The 19,824-nt window shown below is 41.5% G+C and overlaps 1 protein-coding gene across 2 annotated transcripts; it reads right to left on the reverse strand.

The window, feature by feature from the left end:
• Positions 1 to 540: 540 nt before the first annotated feature.
• Positions 541 to 18,767, reverse strand: MMRN2 (multimerin 2). 2 transcript variants are annotated; one of them, XM_058029168.1, is made up of 7 exons: positions 18,256 to 18,767; positions 8,628 to 8,750; positions 8,251 to 8,357; positions 6,250 to 6,315; positions 5,014 to 5,187; positions 2,067 to 3,971; positions 541 to 1,046 (listed from the first exon to the last, which is right to left on the reverse strand). In XM_058029168.1, the coding sequence occupies exons 1-7, from the start codon at positions 18,534 to 18,536 to the stop codon at positions 658 to 660; spliced, it is 3,045 nt and encodes a 1,014-aa protein (XP_057885151.1). In that variant the 5' UTR covers positions 18,537 to 18,767; the 3' UTR covers positions 541 to 657. The 2 variants fall into 2 exon arrangements, with proteins under 2 accessions (XP_057885151.1, XP_057885152.1); XM_058029169.1 differs by lacking the exon at positions 5,014 to 5,187.
• Between the last annotated feature and the right edge of the window lie 1,057 nt (positions 18,768 to 19,824).

Here is a 19,824-nt window from a genome sequence, read left to right on the forward strand (position 1 = left end):
AATGTAACTCATCTTAACAATGCTTTAAATTTTTGCAGTGTTGCTGACATATATCACAGGCCAAGAAACAAAGACTGGACCATTTAGGAGATCTTGCTTGCAAATACTGGCAGTAGAGTGAATTTTACTAGGTTTGGTGGATCTCTTCTAGTGTTCCTGTTGTGCACAGACTGAAACACTGGAGTGAAGTTTCCAAGATAGTCTCTGGTCCACAGAAAACTAGAAGGTAAAATTGCCCTGGCTTATGGGTTGTAAGGTACCATCCACATAACATGAGAATGTGCAGTCCTACCTAAAATCTTTTCCTTGTCACTGATTTTGGTTATTTGTCATGGGAAGGGAGAAATTTGTGTTAAAAGTGAGGAAAGTCCCACAAAACATTTATGTGCAGTCCTCACATTGGAAGGATTTGGGTGTGTGTGTGCTGATACATCTGGAGTCCAAACCATTAGCTGTTTACTTGAAAGAAAATCCCATTGCTGCTCATAAGCAACTAATCAAAAGCCAAACACTTCCAGAAAAGAAGCATGAAGACAAACCTAGGGTAGTGCTATGTTTAAACACATGCAGTGGCATTGAATACATCACAGATGAAGCAATAGTGAATGCATCCATTGCATCTATGGAAGGAGATTAATAGAACATAAATGTCACTATTCAAGTTTTAGATATTAGGAGTCCACCCATAGTTGTCCCAGGTGGGCTTCGCTTCACTACAGAGCCGTGCAGCAATTCAAAGCACACTGTCTCCCCCTTCTCCATTTCTGCTATAGCAAAAGTAGTCACGGTGTTTCCATGTGGGGTTTTCCTCTGACTGCTTGAGAGAGTTCTTTTGTACCCACGGCTGAAGGAGAGTTGTCCCAGTGCTGGTCCTGAGCTGAACTCCACAGAGATGAATAACAGGTAGACACCTTTGTGTGGTGCTTTGAAGTGGCCATGTTCAGAGAAATAGCTGTTTCCATAATTGAGGTACGTTTCATTAAACCTCACAGTTTTTTCTTTATCCTTTCTTTCTGAGAATCCCACGTGGAATGCCACCAATGAGTCTGAAAAAGAAAGAGGAACAGGATTTTAGCAGTGAGTGAGCGCTCTTCTCTCCCCAGGATCATCAGGATGGGAGATAAGGTGAATCCCTATCAGGCCTGATTTTTGTATGTTTTGCAAAGCTAGACACTGGAAGTGGTTATGTGCACTGGAGTAGATCAAATGATTCCCTGGAACTCTTCGAAAAGTACAACACTGGGACCACACAGGGAGAAAAAATATCACTTTTTAACTGTCCCAAAAATAAATCGGTTAAGAATATGTTCTCTGTTTATTCAGTCTTAACTACAGTTTTGCAGCACAGCTGCCTAAAGGGGCTGATTTTTGCTCTGTTATTTGTCCATAGTGAGGGCTGCAATCATAAAAGCCAATGTTAAATCTGTGGTGGTTGTAATTACCAGGTGCTTACGGTCACATGCTTACAGGGAAAGGGAACTGGCCAGCCCTAGTGAAATATAAGCTGAAAACTTGTCTCTGAAGCTTGATTGTAAGGGAGGGAGTATGTGCTCTCTGGTCAGTCCTGCCTGTTCCACTTGTGCAAATTATAGCAGTTCACTTAATGCATCTGTCTGTCTTGAGAAGGATTTGGTGCTTTGAGTACACTCCTTCCAGAGCCAAGTAACAAAGTAACAGGGGAAAAGAAGCATTCCACATCAGCTTCCAAAGAGAAGACTGCTACTGCATTAACATGAGCATCTACAAACAAAATTTGTCTTCTAAAGAACTGAAGTTGAATTAGTTCAAGACCAATTTCCTAGCAGCTATAGTGGGTGTAATTTAATTTGCCTTAACCAAAATACAGTAGAATATCAGCTTGGTTCTCACTCAAACTGGTTTTTTTCTCTATTTAAACTGGTGGAGGAGGTGGGTGTTAAGTAATGTCAGAATTTCTCCCTCCAGCATCCCACAAGGTACCTGATAGGTCTTATAAATAATACTAATATGCTCTGTGTGTGGAACTTGCATCAGAGCTTAGAAAGAAGCTAGACCTGTACACGAGCAAGTCAAAGAAAAGAACGCACCTTTTTCCACAAATTCTGTCTGCACTGTATTTCTTCCACTTATTGCTTGTGTATTTTCTCTGTGCTTCTCAGATCTTTTCTTGTCTCTTTGCTTGTCTTGACCTTTCTGTTGCCTTCTCCCTTTTTTCTGCAGCATTGACTGAATCTTTGTAACATCCAGACTTATATTAGAGGCACCTAATTCTTCATTACTTCCAAATAGTTTTTTGAAAGTCACCAGATGTTCCTCCAGATTCTGCTTGATGGTTGCTAAATCTGCAGAGATATTTTCTACAGAAATGTTGAGTGGCTCAATTGCATTTGCTATTGTATGATTGCAGCAGAGACTTATGTCACCTCTGGATTCGTGCCTCTTGACTGCCAGGCTCAGATGTTTGATATCATTCTTCAGAGTCATGATATCATTGTAAGCTGAGCTCTCCAAGGAGTCATCTTTGGCAGCCTCATAGTTGGGTTCCATGTGTTCTCTGACGCTGCGTTGGCTGCTGGCTTCGTGTAGAGTAGAGGAGGTTTGTGTTTCCTCCTCAGGGTGCTTAGGGGGCATGTGAGCATCATGATGATTCTGGTGACCTCTCTCCAAGGGATGAAATCTCTTCTTAAGAGATTCTAAAGTCACATTTTGTTCTTGTAGTTTATCTGAAAAGTGTCTGAGAGATTCTTGCAGCTGAAATACTGATGGTATTAGGCTACTGAAATCATCTTCAAAAAAGACGTCCAGAAATTCGTGTCTCAGTAGAGCCTCCAGTGCTTCTTCGTGCCGCATTGCATCTTTCAAAAGAGAGCTAAAAGAGCTGTTGAGATACTTGATTTGTCGATGAATTTCTTCATCTTTCTTCTTCAGCAAGCCCATGTCTTCTGAAAAAGCCATAACCTGTGACTGAAGCTGTCTGTTCTCTTCTTGACGGAGGTTAAGAGACAGATGAATGGACGGAATAGCTGAGGAGAGCTCTTCAATTTCACTCTTGAAGAAATCTCTGAAAACTGACTCCAAGTGCTTCATATCCTTTGGCTGGGTATCTGCAAGGGAATAAGTGCTATTCCTTGGATCTTCCTCCAGCACATCAGTGTCAGCAGATACTCTCTGGCAATTGCATTCCTCCACGTACCGCAGCAGATCTGAATAGTTTTCCTGAAGGTTTGACAGAGTGTAGTTGAGCTCGGCTATCTGCCTTTCCATTGCTGCATTGTTTTCTTCCATAATAACTGATTTCTCAGCCAAAGTTATTGTAAGATCTTCTGGTCTATACTTTGAGATGTTCTTCTTTAACTCCTTAAACCACCTCTCTAAAACTGCAATATTTTGAAAGGCCACATCTGACTCCATGTAAAGTTCTTTAAGCTGCTTGGCATGTCCTGACAGCATTTCATTCATATGTCTGATGGTTAACTGGCTGTTTTCATCTTTGGGGCCATGATGTAAAGAGAGTTCTGTTAAATTTTTTTTCAAAGCTTCCAGTTTATTTTCCAGAAGGTTTTGCTCTTGTTTCATGTTTGCTATGCTGTTGTTCATTGCTAAGAAATGGGACTGCTGTATCTTATGAAGCTTCTTGAGTCTTGTGTCAGTATCTGCCTTGAGCATGCTGAGATTATGGTGAATATCAGCCTGCTGCATGTGCACTTTGTTCTCTACATCTCTTTTCGCCTCATCAACTTTCACTATGTTCTCTTGGACTTTTGATTCAAATTTAGTTCCCAGCTCCTGGAATTCCTTCTTGGGCACAGTGCTTTCTTGGAATCTTTCTATGCTTTTCTTGTTGGCTTCTACATCATAGGACAGATTTCTTACTATGTTGGAGAGGTTCTGTAAACTTTTGTTGAAGCTTGCCCACATTGGGTTAAAATGTTTCCTTAGAAAATTCTCCACATGAGGAAACAAAACTTGCTGCAGAAGCCTTTCCTGGTGATCTGTTAATACAGTTGAAAAAAAAAATTAAATTTAAATTCTGCTTTTAGAACACAGTCTAGACAGGTTAACTCAAGTGTTCATTTTTCTATAGTAGTTGCTGTCTTACTCCCCAGAATCTGACCTAATGATAAATTTCAACAATTGCCAAAATAGCCTATTGTTAAATCAAGATTAGTATGAAGCACATGGTGTCTAAGAGTGTGCAGAAAATAACTTATATTTGTATTGACTTCCCCATTTATATCTTAAAAATGATGTTTTTTGAAACCTGTGGACAGGTGGTTTTTCCAGTGGCCATAACTGTCCGTTTTCTCAACAGTTCTTAGTGGGCTCTTCCCTTTTTGACTGTGTCATAATGTTCTTTTTCTCATGCTTTTAACCCCACATGGTTATACAGCATCTTAACAGCTGAATATTCCAGGTGAGGAGTAAATAACTTGAGGTATCTGGACTGTATGAGAATTATACTAAGGCTCAGTTTCTAACTTTAATGTTCAAACTTGAGTGCCTTGAAGTTCACTGAGTACTGTATAGTCTGAAAATATTAGAAAATGTTTCTGCAAGCCAGTGGCTCCCTATGGTAGGTTAAATTCAGCACCTCTTTTTTCCCTTCTCCTTTATATGGCAGAAACAATGTTCCAGAGATGGAATATTTCATTTTTTCATGAAACACCAGTGTGCTATTCCATACATCAGAGTATATAGCATGAGTATGGAAAAAGAACAGAATCAAACTCTGCATCCCCAGAGAAAAGAAGAAGCCATAGAAGCAAAACACTAAGGTTAACAAATTTTAAATACAAGCAGCCTCTTTATTCTGTGATTAAGGCATATTCTGAACAGTGCCTTTCCTTAATTTTCCATTTCGAGTTACTCTTTGGTTCATTCATTTTTATTGGGATTGCACCCATTTTTTCTCTCTGTAGAAGCAACCAGCAGACCAAGGAATATCAGGGTATCTTTGCTTTTGCATTTTCTTTCTGATTTGTGTGGTTTCATAGGGCCTGTCACGGGCTGATAGTTCTGCATCAGACCTCTCACCTGAATTGCTCTCGTTCACTTCTAACACCATGCTTGTATCGTTGTTCTCAAATAGTCTCTGTAAGTCACCTAAGGTGCTGGCTGCTTGATGAATATCACTTTGAAGATCATCCAGTAAAGCCTCATGATTTTGAATGACTTCGAACATTTCTCTTGAATCCACTGATGTTGACACTAGTCACAAGATTAGAAAAACAAAGTCATGCAACAGGGTGCAGCAACCAGGTGACAGGTATTCATGCAAGACCTCTGAGAACACCTGCCTGGTTTTCATTCTGAAAATTTTGCACTGACATTTAGGGAGTCTGTTAGATTTCTGGCACCTTAAATTGCAGTTTATCTGCAAGGATTTTTTCCAGCAGTGATGGAAACCTAATTTATTCAAATATTTGCAGAGAACTTCAGCTACAACAGCCATGATGGCAATATAACGCTCTTAATTAGAAATCTCCCTATGCCATAAAAATGTTTTGGAGTACTAACTCTTTTCAAGCCATTGACTGAAAGGATGGCAAGGTTTAACAGCCTAGAATAAAAAGAGGGGATGAAAGAGCAATTGAGACATTCCACTGAGGGTTCAGGAGCACAGTGTGTGTCAGAGCTGACTCATGGAGGGGCCCTTTAACTGATGTTTTTCTAAATAAATACTTGTGAATCTCAGCTGTAGATTTCCAAGTGTGCAATACTTCCCTGAAGCTGATTTCTGAAAGGCACTTAATAACACTGCAGGCCACACCACTTCCCAGGTGGTAAGGGAGGGTCCTTCGTGCTGCTTACACTGGTAGGGTGGAGTGCCTGAGATAAAAATCTACAGTACCTTGTAATTGTAATCTCAGAGCCACTGAGGGGCTGTTCTAAAATAGCATTTTCAGTGGATTGTTTTTCTGGTAGATTTTTGTGAGCATGGTGGGCTGTCCTGTGAACCCCCTGCAGAGCAAGGGGTTAACATCCATGCCACTGAAAGGGGTAAGGCTCTGCACCAGCTGGCATCCACTGTTCAGCAGACAGCTTTGAAACTTTGGGATGCTTTGTTGTGAACATTCACAGAGTGTTATAGCAAAAGCCCCCATTTATATCAATTAATGTATTCTTTCAAAGCTTTTCCAGAGAATGCTTTCACTAGAAAGTTTGTCCATAGCTTATCACTTTAAAATTACAGCTTCAAATCTTTCTTTCTCTCCTGATCAGTGACTGAGAGGTAAAAGGATAACAAACAAAATAACTTCAAGCACATACTGTGGTTTGAGAACTCCTCTTCTTGTCCTTCAGTTTCAGTTCCTGGCACCAGAATAAAATTAGGATCTGCAATTGAGATATGATACAGCTGTGAAAATGTTTTAGATGCAGAAACTACTGCAGTTTAGCAAGACCACACAGGAATTTCATGTGTTGTGTAAAAGGTATGGAGACAGGTTTCATGAGGAAAGAACACCTTCTCTGGAAAACTTCCTTTCCTTGCACTGGCAAATAACAATGCAGACATGGCAATGCTATGCAGTATAGTGTAGGGATTTTTAACTCATGCCAAACTTTGTTCATAAGAAATTAGTCTATTGCAAATAAAAGGGGCTTTTTTCTTTTCTGGGGGTCCCATCTAAAGATCTGCAAATTCCTCTTCCTTGTTCCACAGTTACCTGAGCATTCTGGTGGCAGCAGCAGTGAATGATGCTGTACAAATGAGAAGATATTGATGGAGGAGCTGGTTTTGGTCAATGAGTGTAACAACAGAGAGGCTAAAATAGTTGCACTGCATTTGGTAATATCTTTCCAACATTATGTGTGAAGTTCAGCAAGAGATCAAACCACAGATGAAGGCTATCTGTGAAGTAAAGCTAAACCTCCAGAGATTTTTATCAGTGGAGTCTCTAGGTGAGTTAGATGTAGATTGTGGAAAAATTTTCAGACATATGTTTGCCTTTATTTTTATGGTTGACTTAATTGCTAGAGGGAATTACCTTTTATCCATTTAAATTCCCTTAATTCTATTTAAATTCTTGAATCTGCTCAAATTCTGCTTTTTGAGTATTATTTGCTAAATCTTGCCAATGCCATTTTTAACCACCATTCAGTTTTTAAACCACATTCAGTTTTTAAACTGTCTCCCCTCTCTCTATTAGCAGCTGCACAGATCATGGCATGGTTTATGTTGGAAGGGGCCTTAAAAACCATCTAGTTCCCACCTCCTCACCATGGCAGGGAACCTCCCACTAGACCAACCTGGCTTTGAGCACTTCCAAAGATGGGGCACCCACAGCTTCTCTGGGAGACCTGTTCCAGTGCCTCACCACCCTCACAGCAAAGTATTTATTCCTAATACCTAAACTAAACCTGCCCTATTTCAGTTTGGAGCTATTTCCCCTGGTCTTACCACTACATGCCCTTGTGAAAAGTCCCTCTCCATCTCTCTTGTAGCCCCATTAGGTACTGGAGGGTGCTCTGAGGTCTCGTTGGAGCCTTTTCTCCCCCAGGCTGAGCAGCCCCAGCTCTCTCAGCCTGTGTCCATAGCAGAGATGCTCCTGGACTCACTCCAACAGGTCCATGTCCTTAAGGTGGGGACCCCAGAGCTGGATGCAGGACTCCTGGTGGAGTCTCAGGAGGACAGAGTAGAGGGGCAAAATCCCCTCCCTCAACCTGCTGCCCCCACTGCTTTATTCAGCAGTGCAATGGGTTACAGTAGTTCACTCTAAAGGCTGTTCCTGGAGCTTTCCTGGAGGTTACAGTCGGGGCACTGCTCAGCCTGTGCTGTAGAGCTGCTCCCCGTGGAGGAGCTAGTGCCTTTGCAGCCAGGGTAAGCAGAGGGAGGAGCAATGCAGACTGCAAAGTGAAGGCTGCCCTCTCCTCTGAACCTGGACATCTTGTGATTTCATCCTGTGAACTGACCAAGGGCATTTCACACACTAGTGTTGCTTTCTGATGTCACCAGTTTCTACCTGGAATTAGGCATTCCTAGATGGACTTGTCTAAGATGGACATCTGACAGGCTTTCCAGCAAATTAATACCTTTCTCCATACAAAGGTGCTATTAACAGAAGAATAAGTAGCTAATGCTATTTAACTATTAATTGCAGCCTATTATGACTGCTCTTGTCTCAAAGTATCAGTGATTTGGGACATAGCAGACTGAAAACACAAGGCATCAATCCTAAAAAAAGGAGAAAATTTAGGCAGATTCATTTCTTGCCGTTGTGGCTGGCATTTAGTCATCCATTCCTATACTTGCTCTCCAGCTTTGCTTACCACGCTGTTCACAGTCCTTGCCAATAAATCCAGGGCAGCATTTCCACTGCAAAGACTTCAAAGTCTTCTGTTTCACTTGGTAGACTGGCTTCAGGGCTGTCCTGTACCTGGAGAGGAAGAGTCTGGGCATTAGATTTATTGTAATAGAGTCCTTTGCAATCAAGTTTGGACTGATCCTGAATGCTGTAGTATTCTGATGAGGTGTGGAGACCATTTTATTATTAAACATATTATTCCAAAACAGTTACCAAGGAAGATAGAAATTTGTTTTAAACTCCCCTAGAAATAATGTTGAGGCTTCAGTACTGTTGAAGACATCTTTTAGATACTTCAGAGAAAATACTGTTTTCATCACTGGTTTTATTTAGGACACTCACATGATCTTCTGGCAGTCTGGGGTTCCATTGGGGCAGGGCTGTTGGGAGTTGACAATGTACTTCTCCTTCATGCAGGCTTCTATGTATGTGACCAGGCGGGACTGCGTGAAGGAACACCAGTTCCTAGAGGAGGAAAAACGTGGGAAAGGAGTTTGAAGTAGGTCTCTAAGTCTCTTTGGCTGTAACAGTGCCAAGAAAAAGTGAAATGCAGAAAGGCCTTTATTTATACTTTTGCATTTTTTCCCAGCTGTATGATGAGGAAAGTGGAAAATGCTCTCTACCTTCTCCCTCCACTCCCAGTTCATTTGTTTTCATTTGAGATGTTTATCTGTATTTGTTACAAAAGGGCTGATTGTCTGAACTTTGATGCATTAGTTCCATTTCCAGTCCTTTCATTTTGCAGGAGAAATTTCCAGCCCATGATAACCTGTGGGTTAATGTCACTTTAAATGTCAAATGGCCTTTCTAGGCATGTTGCCATTTCAGATGCCATATGACTGACTCATCAGGTTGAGGCAGACTGCCTCTGAAAACTTAATCCAACATTAACTCCATTAATAATATCTTCCTAAGTATTACTTCTTCAACATAATATAGTGAGTGATTGGATTTTATGAAGTAGGCTAGCTTCAAAATAATTTCTCCCACCATCTGCAGGAAAATAATTTTGGGGGGGAAAGGGTTGTTTTAGTTTTATGTTTCTAGCAAGGACAAGTGAGTTTTAATAGTCTGATTCATTTTCCAAGTCAGAATTACATAGGCACCTATTAATCCCCAAGTGTAGGTGAGCTTCTTCCTTTAAAGTCAAGACTTGGCAGTGGATTGTTGGCTGGAGTTTGATGGTTAAATCCAAGACCAGAAGGGGCAGGAAGTGACGAGTAATAACTAATGGAAACAGCTGAACTTTAGGCAGTGTATTTTTAAATGGGAATACAGGAACCAAATCTCCAACTATCAGCATATATGGAAAAGGTTTGCCTCTCTCAGGGAGTTAGTGTAACAATGGGGAACCGAGTCCTGCACGAAAGCAGAAGCTGGCACTGTAGCAGCCAGGAGAAGGGAAGGAAGCTGAAAACATCAGGATGGAAGGGCAGACAGCCTGGGCTAGCTGGGAACAGTTCACCAGGCTTGCTGGGCCATAGCCTGTTTTGTTCCGCTGTTTCTTAATGAAAATGTGATTAAGATTTCAGCAAGTACTCATGCAAGCAAAACTCTTCATCTGTTAGAAGCAAGGGCAGGAATCTGGCAAAGGCTGCAGTGCTGGGAAAGCAGGACAGGAAAGGAGGCTGCTGCCTTTGTTGTGATTTCCAGCCAAAACAACTTGCCTGAGTTGTAGCTTTGAGGCCTTTACAAGTGACTGGGGGAAATTTTGTACCCATGATCAATGGGTGTCTTGATTCTTACAGAACTGAACTGGAAGACAAATCCTCAAATTTTTAGTGATTACTCTTCCAGAGTCAAACACTGCTTGTGTCAGAGTATAAAACCACTCAGTAAAATCCAGCAGACCAGCACACGTGCTCTGGTGATACCTGCCTCCAAGGTGTGTCTAAGTTTACCAGGTTTACTGTTTCCAGGCTTTAACAGCTGTAGCACTTTTCTGGTATTTGGTGTCAGTTAAATAACTAAAACGGGGATCTGGTTTGTGCTTGGTTTTGGGCTGTCCTGTCTCATGCACTTGGCAAGGCATAGCTGGAAGAAGCTCTCCCCCCTCAACTCCTCTCTACTTTTTCCTGGGGAAGTGAAGTGCCCAGGCACTGGTGCTGGAGCTGGCTGGTGTCGTTGCTAGGTGCAGGACCTGCCCCTGCCAGCAGGATGCCTGCCAGATCCAGGCTGGAGTCTGCATTCAGTGTGGAAACCTCCTTTTAAAATGGGATTCTTTGCCTTCAGGGTTTTGTTCTTTCCTAATGAAAACAATCCACACCCAGTGAATCATCATCTGGGCTGTTTTCCTTTTTTCCCACCATATGCAAATCCTCCCTACGAAGTCCTTGGAGTCATGTCAGCCACATAGTGCAAAGCCAAATGTGCACATGCATCAACCTGTGTGAGCAAGAATGAGGCACTGTGGGACTGTGAGTGCTTTTGCTGTATTGCACAGGTGGATTTGCACAAACAGAACAGAAAACACAAGGATTCCTTTTCAAAACATGTTAAAGTGGTGGAGGTACTTGGTGACCTTCCCAATTGTAGAAAGCTGTTATGTTGTATCAGAAATTGAATCAGTGGTTCATCCCAACTTGATGCCTGCTTTGGACTAGTGTTCTGCAGAATGAATAAGATGATGGGAGGGAAAGAGGGGAATATGATGGACTCTCAGTCAAAACATCCTTTAATGCTTGTCACAGTTCTTCATGTTCAGTTCTCTTTACTATATATTCACTGGTTCTCTCTCACTTGATCTTAAAGGTTTGTTTGTGGCGCTGAAGGGCTGTGTAATGCCATGTTGTGGTTTTAATCACAAAAACTTTCAGAAGTTTTGAGTTCCATAAAACTTATCAGAGTTTATTCTTTCCTCAAGTAAGTAGATAAGGCCTGGAATGAGCTGCCAAATAGATGCATGTGCCCAAAGATGAAACTTCTATTGCAGTATTTTTTTGCACAACTTGTCAAATGCTTCCTTTAGGGAAACCTTGCTATCTGTAACTAAAAATACTCCTTAACGGGATTAACCTTGAGGGAAGCTACGTCATTCTTTAATGTTAAGTGCAGCAATGTAAAAGACTGAGAAGGGCTTGATCTAAAGTTCAGTGAGGCATGCAGGACTTCTCTGGCTCCAAAGGCTCTGAATCAAGCTGTGAAATTTCAAAGAGCTGCTCCTTCACAAATAGCACTTTCTTTCTTGAGCTGGTTTCTGGAACACAGCAGCTTTGTGTTCTGCTGCTGCATTTATTCTCCTGTTTGTAACTATGTCGCTTCATTCACTGAATATGTAACCAACTTAACACCCTCTGCTTTTATTCTCTTTAATGCAGTTTTCTTTGGTACAAACTTCTGTTGCCAGGAAGAGAGAGGGACAGAGAGAAGTTGCTCATGTGAGGAGAGCAGAAAAGCCTTCCCTGTAATTTGGTGAACAGTAACATTTATCACAATGCTGAAAGTTAGAGCAGCTCTTGAGGGAACCCTAGCAAATTCAGGGCTGCAAATGTTTCATTTGTTCAATGGCTTTTCCTGGTTCACATTGCAAAGAAATTAATCCTTGATTTCTTAAACCAGGAAAAAGTGTTTTAATAGTTTTCTTTGCTAGCCTGTGGTGTTGTTTGTTCAGTGGTTTGTTTTTTTCCCCTAGACTTCATTCTAATTATGAATTAATCTTATTAAATAGAGTCTTCACATGCATCTATTCGCTTCTGCCTAATTCTGAGGCAACTGTATTCTTATGTCTGAGATTAAATATATCTGATGACAAAGCATTCTGTATTTAAATAAGATTCAACAAATGTAGGTTAGCTCAGGCTCTTTTTATTTGAATCTTTCAGGTGTTTAGAAACTGATACAAAAATTATTATTTTTCTTACATGGGATCTATTGAAACATAGCAAAATGGAGGCAGTTCTTTCTCTGATTCTAGGGTTTGGCTGGGCCACCTTACATGATAGGAAACAAAATAAAACCCACAGATCCAGGAGAAAAGCTTAGATGGCTGCTCTGCAGTAATTGACTCTGCTCAGATGAATGTGGGGTAGCCTTTCCTTCATACAGACAATTGCAGTGTGTCAGTGAGTGTGAGTAATGCTCCCCAGCTCAGTGAGGCACTGACACGCTTTAGTTCTCTTTGCTACATGTTCTCTTGATTGGCACTGCAGTGCTTAATTTTAGATGTTTCCTAGGTCAGTGGAATTTTTGCCTGAACAAAAGCTTCAGGAATTCAGGATGTTGGGATGTTTTTCATAAGTTTTGTTATTCCTTTGGCTGTACTGGTCCAACTGAGTTGTCCTTCACCGTCAGTTTCCTCAGGTTTCCATTCTCAAGGAAGCCAATGTCTATAATTACTTTGAAAACTCCTGCCTAGCCATGCCTGCACCTACTACTACAGTGTGCAAAACTTTTCAAGACCATAACATTTTCCTATACAGCAAAAAGGCACCAGATAAGCAGTAGTTCCTGCTTACTGTGCTATAGGAAGGTAGTAGAAGGCTGTTATTTCTGTTTAAACAAGTGATTTTCCACTGAGTTGTACAGAATTACTTCTGATTTATACCAATTGAAGCCAAAAGAATTAGGCTTTAGCTGTTGTTGGTTTTTCGCTCAATGCAAATTTCTCACTGACAAGAAAAAGCGGGTTTAATAAACAGAAATAAAGTACCACATTTAAATTTATCTAAACTAAGACTGTGCATGTCAGCATTGAGGCAGATGTATCTTTTTCTATTTTATGGAATACAGAAAGTGTTCAGCTGTTGGAGAAGGCATTGGCTCTCCAAAGCAGCATGGTGTGCCACTGGGTTTATAATTATCAGACAAGTGATGCCTAGTGGTCTGTCAGTGAATTCTCCAGCTCTTCCCAGGCAGCCAGCAGCCCTGTATTAGAATCAGACTGCAGAAACTCTCATATTTCTCCTTTCCCTCAGGAAAACTCCCAAAGGGAGTAGAACTTCCCCTCAGGCAAGGTCTGGTATCTCCCCATGTCTCATCCCATGAAACACCCTGGTTTTCACTGGGGTGAGAGCAGATTGCTTTGCAGTTCATCTTAACAAACTGGACTGAAAAGAGTGGCAATGGTAGTTTCAAACATGTGCTTTCCATGCAGTGCTGGAAATCTTCCAGAGTCCTGAGTAACCCAGGCTGAATGCAGTGTGTATTCCAGCAGTTAGACTGTTATCAGTTGGGGTAGTGCTGTCCTGCAGGACATCCTAAAACCATAGTGCAGTGAGGACTTTCAGAGCAAGTGCAGTCCTGAACTGGGAGGAAGAGTTCCAGGAACCGCAGGCTTGACTGGGAACTGATTTTGAGCAAATCCAACTGTTGTACAAACAATTCCAGAGGAGTAAATGCAAGAGGATTTTCCTCTTCAAGAGCATCCACAGCCATTTCTATTATCCCTCCTCAGTGGAAGCTCCACAGCCCATTGAGAGGGCAGCTTACACTTGGATTTTATCCTTTGATTCCTGCAGACTTAAGTTCACCCCTAGTACAGCCTGATCACTTCTTTGTCAGACCTCATGTGGAAGCAGAATTGCAGCCAGTGGCCACCTTTTGGCACTCCTGTGCTGATGCCAGGGAGTCAGAACTGCTTGGGAAGCCCAGCTTCCCACTGGCACGTGCTCAGAGTGCAGGCAGTGTGTGACAAGGTTTGCCCTGACTGTGTGTGGGGCACGAGGGGAGGTTTGTTCAGGGCTGCCCACTGATCACTGCACAAGCAGGAAGGTGTTGGCTCCAGGTGGTGATAGCACTGACAGTGATTCTGTGGTTATGATGCTGAAACAGGAGCTCCCTTGCTATCTACTGAATAAATTAATTGCTGCAGCTTGCAGTAATGAGCTGTGAAACAAATCAATCCCGTGGGCACAGAGGGTTCAGTAACTCCTGCACTGAGTGGAATGGAGCAGTGTCATTTGCATCAAGCAGGCCAATGGGGAGCTGTTCCACCTGCAGCTGAGCCATTCAATGACAGCCAAATATTGGAGAATTTCCTGAAGTCCTGAAAGGAGCCAAGTGCCAAACTTTTTGATAGGAAAGATTTGCTTCTGTTGATGCACTTGGCACTGCCAAAGCTATTGTTGAGCACTCAATGGCTGTTCCACTGCTTTCAGGATGTCAGGGGCTAAAGATCACTTTTAGCTGCACTTCATCCAAACTGTTTTATTTCAACTGTATATTCTGTGCCCCTTTGGTGGGAAATTTCAGTACCCCCTAAGCTTCCTACAAAAGTCCCTGCCTTGTTTTGAAGAAATAAATGAGTCAGTGTGGAACTGGTCTTAATTAAATTAATGGATTCTTCCTGTAAAAGCAGACAAAAAATAATAAGCTATTAAAATTGAACACTGAGTTTCCTTAGAATAATTTGATTTGGGTTTTCTCTGCTTGTGTACACTTGGGAGGATAGTTACGTGTTTTGACACACTGGGTAGTCACGAGAATAGACCTGATTATTTGTGGCTCCTTGGTGTGGAATGAGAGGAAGAGGTGAGAGAGATAACACACCTGGCTGACATCAGGAAACCTTCCTCTAATCAAGGGTGATTTCACAGAATTGTGTGTCCAAAACTCAAAATATATTAGTGAAATTAAGGATATACTTAAGCTGAAGATTTTTGCATTTTCTGTTCAATAGGTCAGGTGGTAGAGTTTGGAGACATTTTCCTTTTTTTTTCCTTTTTTTTTGCGGGTAAAAAAATGGAAAAACATTGTAAAAAAATCCCAGGAGATGACACTGTGTGTTTGTGGATTAAAAAGAAAGAAGGAAAAATGAACCTGCCCAGCTGCAGGGCAAAACCAGACCAGGGGCCACTTGGCAATGATTACACTTCTGGAAGCAGAAGTTCTGTGAGACTTTGGATAGATGGGGAAGCCAGCTGTAGTTCTGTGCTCCTTCCCATTCCAGCACCACCGTCCATTTCTCCCTTACAGGGTGAGCCATCCACCTGGGAACTGGCTCTGTCAGTGTTGTTACTGAGGGGGAAGGTTAAAAATAACCTCTGCTTTTTCCTAAGATTATTTTTAGCCTGGAATGCTTAAGGGATCTGGTTTACAGTGTTGCTTGACAGACAGGTCAGGCTAACTGAGGGTACAGGCAGCTTTGGGCTTTGCTGTTGGAGCTGCATGTGCCTTTTACATGCTTCATTTGTCTTGGTTTCTTTAATGAAATACAGCACTAAGTGCATGAAATCTGAGTTGTGAGCCTGACTGTTCCTGATGTACAGGTCCCTTAATTTCCCTTTTTAATTCTGCTGAAAGTTTTGGGTACATGTGGATCCATTTACCTCAGCAGTAGAATAAAATAGCTGAAGTCAAACCACACAGCTGCTGGGGAGAAAGGCAATATAAAACTTGATTTCCTTTGGAAACTTTGATAGTTTTGATTTTGTACACATACAGGCACCTGTCCAGTTGAACATGCAGAGCTTCTTCTGTTTGTTCAGATAGAAGCAACCGCTGAGATATTTCTTACTGATTTATATTTTAAAGCTCTTTCGTGAGAAATCTTATTGTTCTTAGAGGAATTAGCAAAATAACATATCCAAGTATTTGACTGGGATCTAATGAGTCATTTCATCTCACATGTTGAAACAGAAACCAGAGGATTCTGATTAATGCCTTGTAGTACTTAGTCATGATGGTCTCAATTATTCAAATAACTGCAATATGGAAAATGATGCTCTACATTTCTTTAAAATGTAAGAATATTTTCTAACTACCACTATTCCTAATACAAAGGGAAAATAAGAAATGGTTGAACAAAACACATATTGCTTTTTTTTTTTTTTAATAATGAGAGTCAAAGCATTGTCACAAAGACCAAGTTACTATAGATTGTTTGTTTCCTAGTTCTGCAAAGAAAGGTATTTTTATTTCAAAAGCAAACTAGATGTAAGACATCATTTTGGTAGAAAACTATTCTCCACCATCCTGGACCTTTTTTTTTGGCATGTCTGTCACACCTTTTTATGGCATGTCTTTCTTTCCCTCTATCTCTCAATTCCTATTTAACTCCTGATGCTTTTCTTATTGTTCTCCTCCTGAGAGATATAAACCAAATTTTTTGATGATGGTTTTTTTCCAGGGAATGTGTCACACTTGTAGGGAAGAAATACCAGATTCATGACAACATCTTAACTGTGCCTAGCATGGTAATACAGCCACAGCAACTGACAGGCACGAGAGGACTTCATGCTCTGAAGGTGTGTTGTTTCAACCATTTTAGAATTTGTTCTGTAGTTTCAAAAAGAATTGTGTTGTCCCTTCTTACTCATCCTCTCTCCCTTTACTTTTAGGTATAATTCCTCTCAAAGTCTTCAATTTCTTTCCTAAGACCTAGCAGCTGCCTGGCCTTGTGTGTGCTGTGTGACAGCTCTACAAAACAGCAAATACCTTAAAGCTACTGCCAGGCTGGATTTGAATTGTCTGTAGTCATCCACATAGCTTTATAATTGGGAAGAATGTTATGATTTGACTCATTATCCAACTATCTCCATAAAAGAAGGAAGTATTTCTCTCCTTGGGAGGAAATTAGGATGAGTCATAGCTGGTATTGAGCTGAATTAGACAAGCTGGTGCTGAACAGAGCTACAGAGCCAAGGAAGAAATCCTGATTAGGACAGTATATTGCAGCATCTTGCTGACCTGTAATGCTGACCTTTTCACAGCATTGAATTTTCATAGTACTGGGAGTTTTCAGAATGTTTTCAGCATTTCAACCACAGTCAGATGATTATCACCTTGCGGAGTAATTTGGAAGCCCAGAGTGCCCCTTGGGCCTTGTTTCCTTCCTTTGACCATGGCTGAACTGCATTAACCAGGAGCTGGTTAGTTAACAGAGCACATCATTATCAAACACTACCCATCAGGAAGCCTTGCAGGCTTTAGGAAGTGCCTTGGGGCTATTAGGGGGAGGTACAGATTTTTGGGAAGGTGTATTGTGAAATACAGCAAGGTTTTCATACACTCACCATGTTACACTCAGAAGGGAGGCCTTAATTTTACATGTAGATTTGATTAGAAACAAGATTGCATACTTCAGTTTGCATGAAAGGGAAGCATGACATGAGCAAGGTTCTATAGTCTCTTTCCATCTCACTTTTTACCTTTCCTCAAGAGCATTTAAAGGGAAGAATACCAGGGCATCCTAAAGCACTGAGCTGTGAACAGCACTAAGTGTGCTGCTGTTTCAGCTCTCCTGAACAGGGCTCTGCTGTACCCATCCATCAAGGCTATAAAAGATTCATTCACTGTCCTGCTTGGTTTTCATCTATTTTAAACATTTAGAGACCTACTTACATGCCCTGTAAAACTTACACAAATCATAGGGTTTGGGAATATTTCTAGTGAAGTACATGCCTTTTACTCTCAGAATGGCTGCTCTTCTGCTACAGATTACAATGAAATTCATTTTTGCTGGCATGGAAACCTTTGGAAGGGGGTGGGGGTGTGAAATTTGTAGTAATTTTCATGTTTATTCATTATTCCTTACTTTGTTATATTTACTCCTCACTATTTTTATTTTGCTAACATCCTGCCATTACCTTTCTCTCTCCTTTTCCAAGGCCCAAGTCTGCACATTCTGCTAATGGGCAAAGTTTGCCATGCTCAGCAGAAATAATCAGCATCGGTTCATGATAAGAAGCAGTCAGTAAATTAACTTCCTCCAGTTCTGCTTTGCCAGAGGTAGTGTTTTGGTTTCTGGCAGAACTGGGAAGCTTCACCTCTGCTGGGTGTGTGCACACCCCTAACCCCAGATTAAGCAAAGAGCTAGTCCCATCTGTGGTTTCATCTTCCTCAGGCAATTCAGCTTTCTGTTTGTGGAGTTAAAGCATTTAAACCACTCTTGTTTGGCTATAGATTGGCCCCTAAAATCTAATGTATTTTAAAGAGAAGCTTCTAATGAAGCAGTCCTATATCAACAGAATATAAAAGTATCAGAGAGGATTGCACTCCTGGTATGTGTAAGACACACATGCTGGGTACTTACCCGTTTCGGGGCCGTGGGCTCTCAGCTTCCAAATCCCCTTTCTCTTCCTGATGTGAGGAGATCACACTTGAAGGGTAATCTTCAGTATCCTCCCTGAGCCCTTCTGTCTCCCAGTAACCTTCTTGGCGTGGCAGAGGAGCTCTCTGGGGATGTGCAGAGCTCTCATGCACTCGTGGCTTGAAGCTGTGCACGGAACCATCACGATCTCCATGATGGTCTGTGTGTTCCGCCAGCCTTGCCAGTCCCACCGTGCTACAGACCAGCAAAAGCTTCACCAGCATCCTGGCCTTCTTCCCCCCCACTTACACCTGTCTCTTCTTCTTTCCTCTGAAGCTCAGCCTGAATTACTTCAGAAATGCCCTGGCAATATTCTTTAACTGGAAAGTTGGAAGAAGGAAGGAAAAATTAAAAAAAAATTCGTAACAAAGAGCGGAAAGAGCTCTCGGCCCTCCCAGCCACTGTGGAAACGTCCGTGGCTATTGAACAATGTGAGCCTGGTTCCTGTGTGGGGCTCACACGTCTCTGACAGGGGGGAAAATGAGGTGGTAGCAATATAGCTTATTCAAGGAACTTCTGAGCTTGCCTGCCTTCTAAACTTATCTGTGAACAGGAACTCGGCTTTTATCAACTGCCTTCTCCCTCAGGCACAGGAAAAGGATGTTAGCTTAAAGGAAAGGAAGAGAAAAGAAAGAAAATACTGAGTGCTCTAACAGACTCTCATTACACTGCCAGAAAATGTCACAGACCTGCTTGGTCCAGTGCTGCACATGGAAGATTTTCCTACAGTTTAAAGGCTGAAATACCTTGGCTTTAGCAGCAGAGTATTTGTGGTATGTAGAACAAATTGTGGGTATTGAGGGACTCAGAGCAAATGTACAGTAAAAAAGAGCCTACAATCATCCATTCTTCTTCAACCTTTGCAAAATAGCTCTGTGAATCATAGTCTGTTCCCATCAAAATGGAATATTTTCATGAACTTGTCCTTCAGAGAGATCAGGTTAATTTTTAAGAATTTCTGTTTGGGTTGTCATCACTGGGTGTCAGGCCTAATTCTTTTTTTTGTATTTTCAATTAGCATTAAAGGAAAAGCCACTAGCCAAGAGCTGCTGTCAAGAGCTACCTCTGCCACCACATTCTAATAATATTTTTTTTTAAAAAGGCTGCGGAGGTTGCATGTAGTTTTCTTACTGATTTTGCTTTGCTGGTGGTGCTGCTTTTAGTTTTGTTGCTTTCATTAACTGTGTTTCTTCTTTCTGTCTTGCAGGGTGACGTGCTCTGGCATTTTAAAGAATAAAGTAAAGTAGAATGATGCTCCAACTGAAAAAAGAAGTGGGAATGCAGGACTGCTAGATCATCTTGCAGTGTGAATGATGAGATGATCAGCCCAAAGTTCAGTATGTCTTGCAGAGCATTAAATGTAAAGCTTTTATGGATTTGTTCCAATACCACCTAAAAATAGAGGAAAAATCTCTCCAGGATTTTAGAAGGCCTTGTTATTCGAGGCTGTGAATTTGCATCTCTTTATCACTGGCTGGATTTGCACCCCTCTCCTGATGCCCCTATTTTATG

Source organism: Melospiza georgiana, chromosome 8 (assembly GCF_028018845.1).
Source record: "Melospiza georgiana isolate bMelGeo1 chromosome 8, bMelGeo1.pri, whole genome shotgun sequence".
In the NCBI taxonomy this organism is placed as follows: domain Eukaryota; kingdom Metazoa; phylum Chordata; class Aves; order Passeriformes; family Passerellidae; genus Melospiza; species Melospiza georgiana.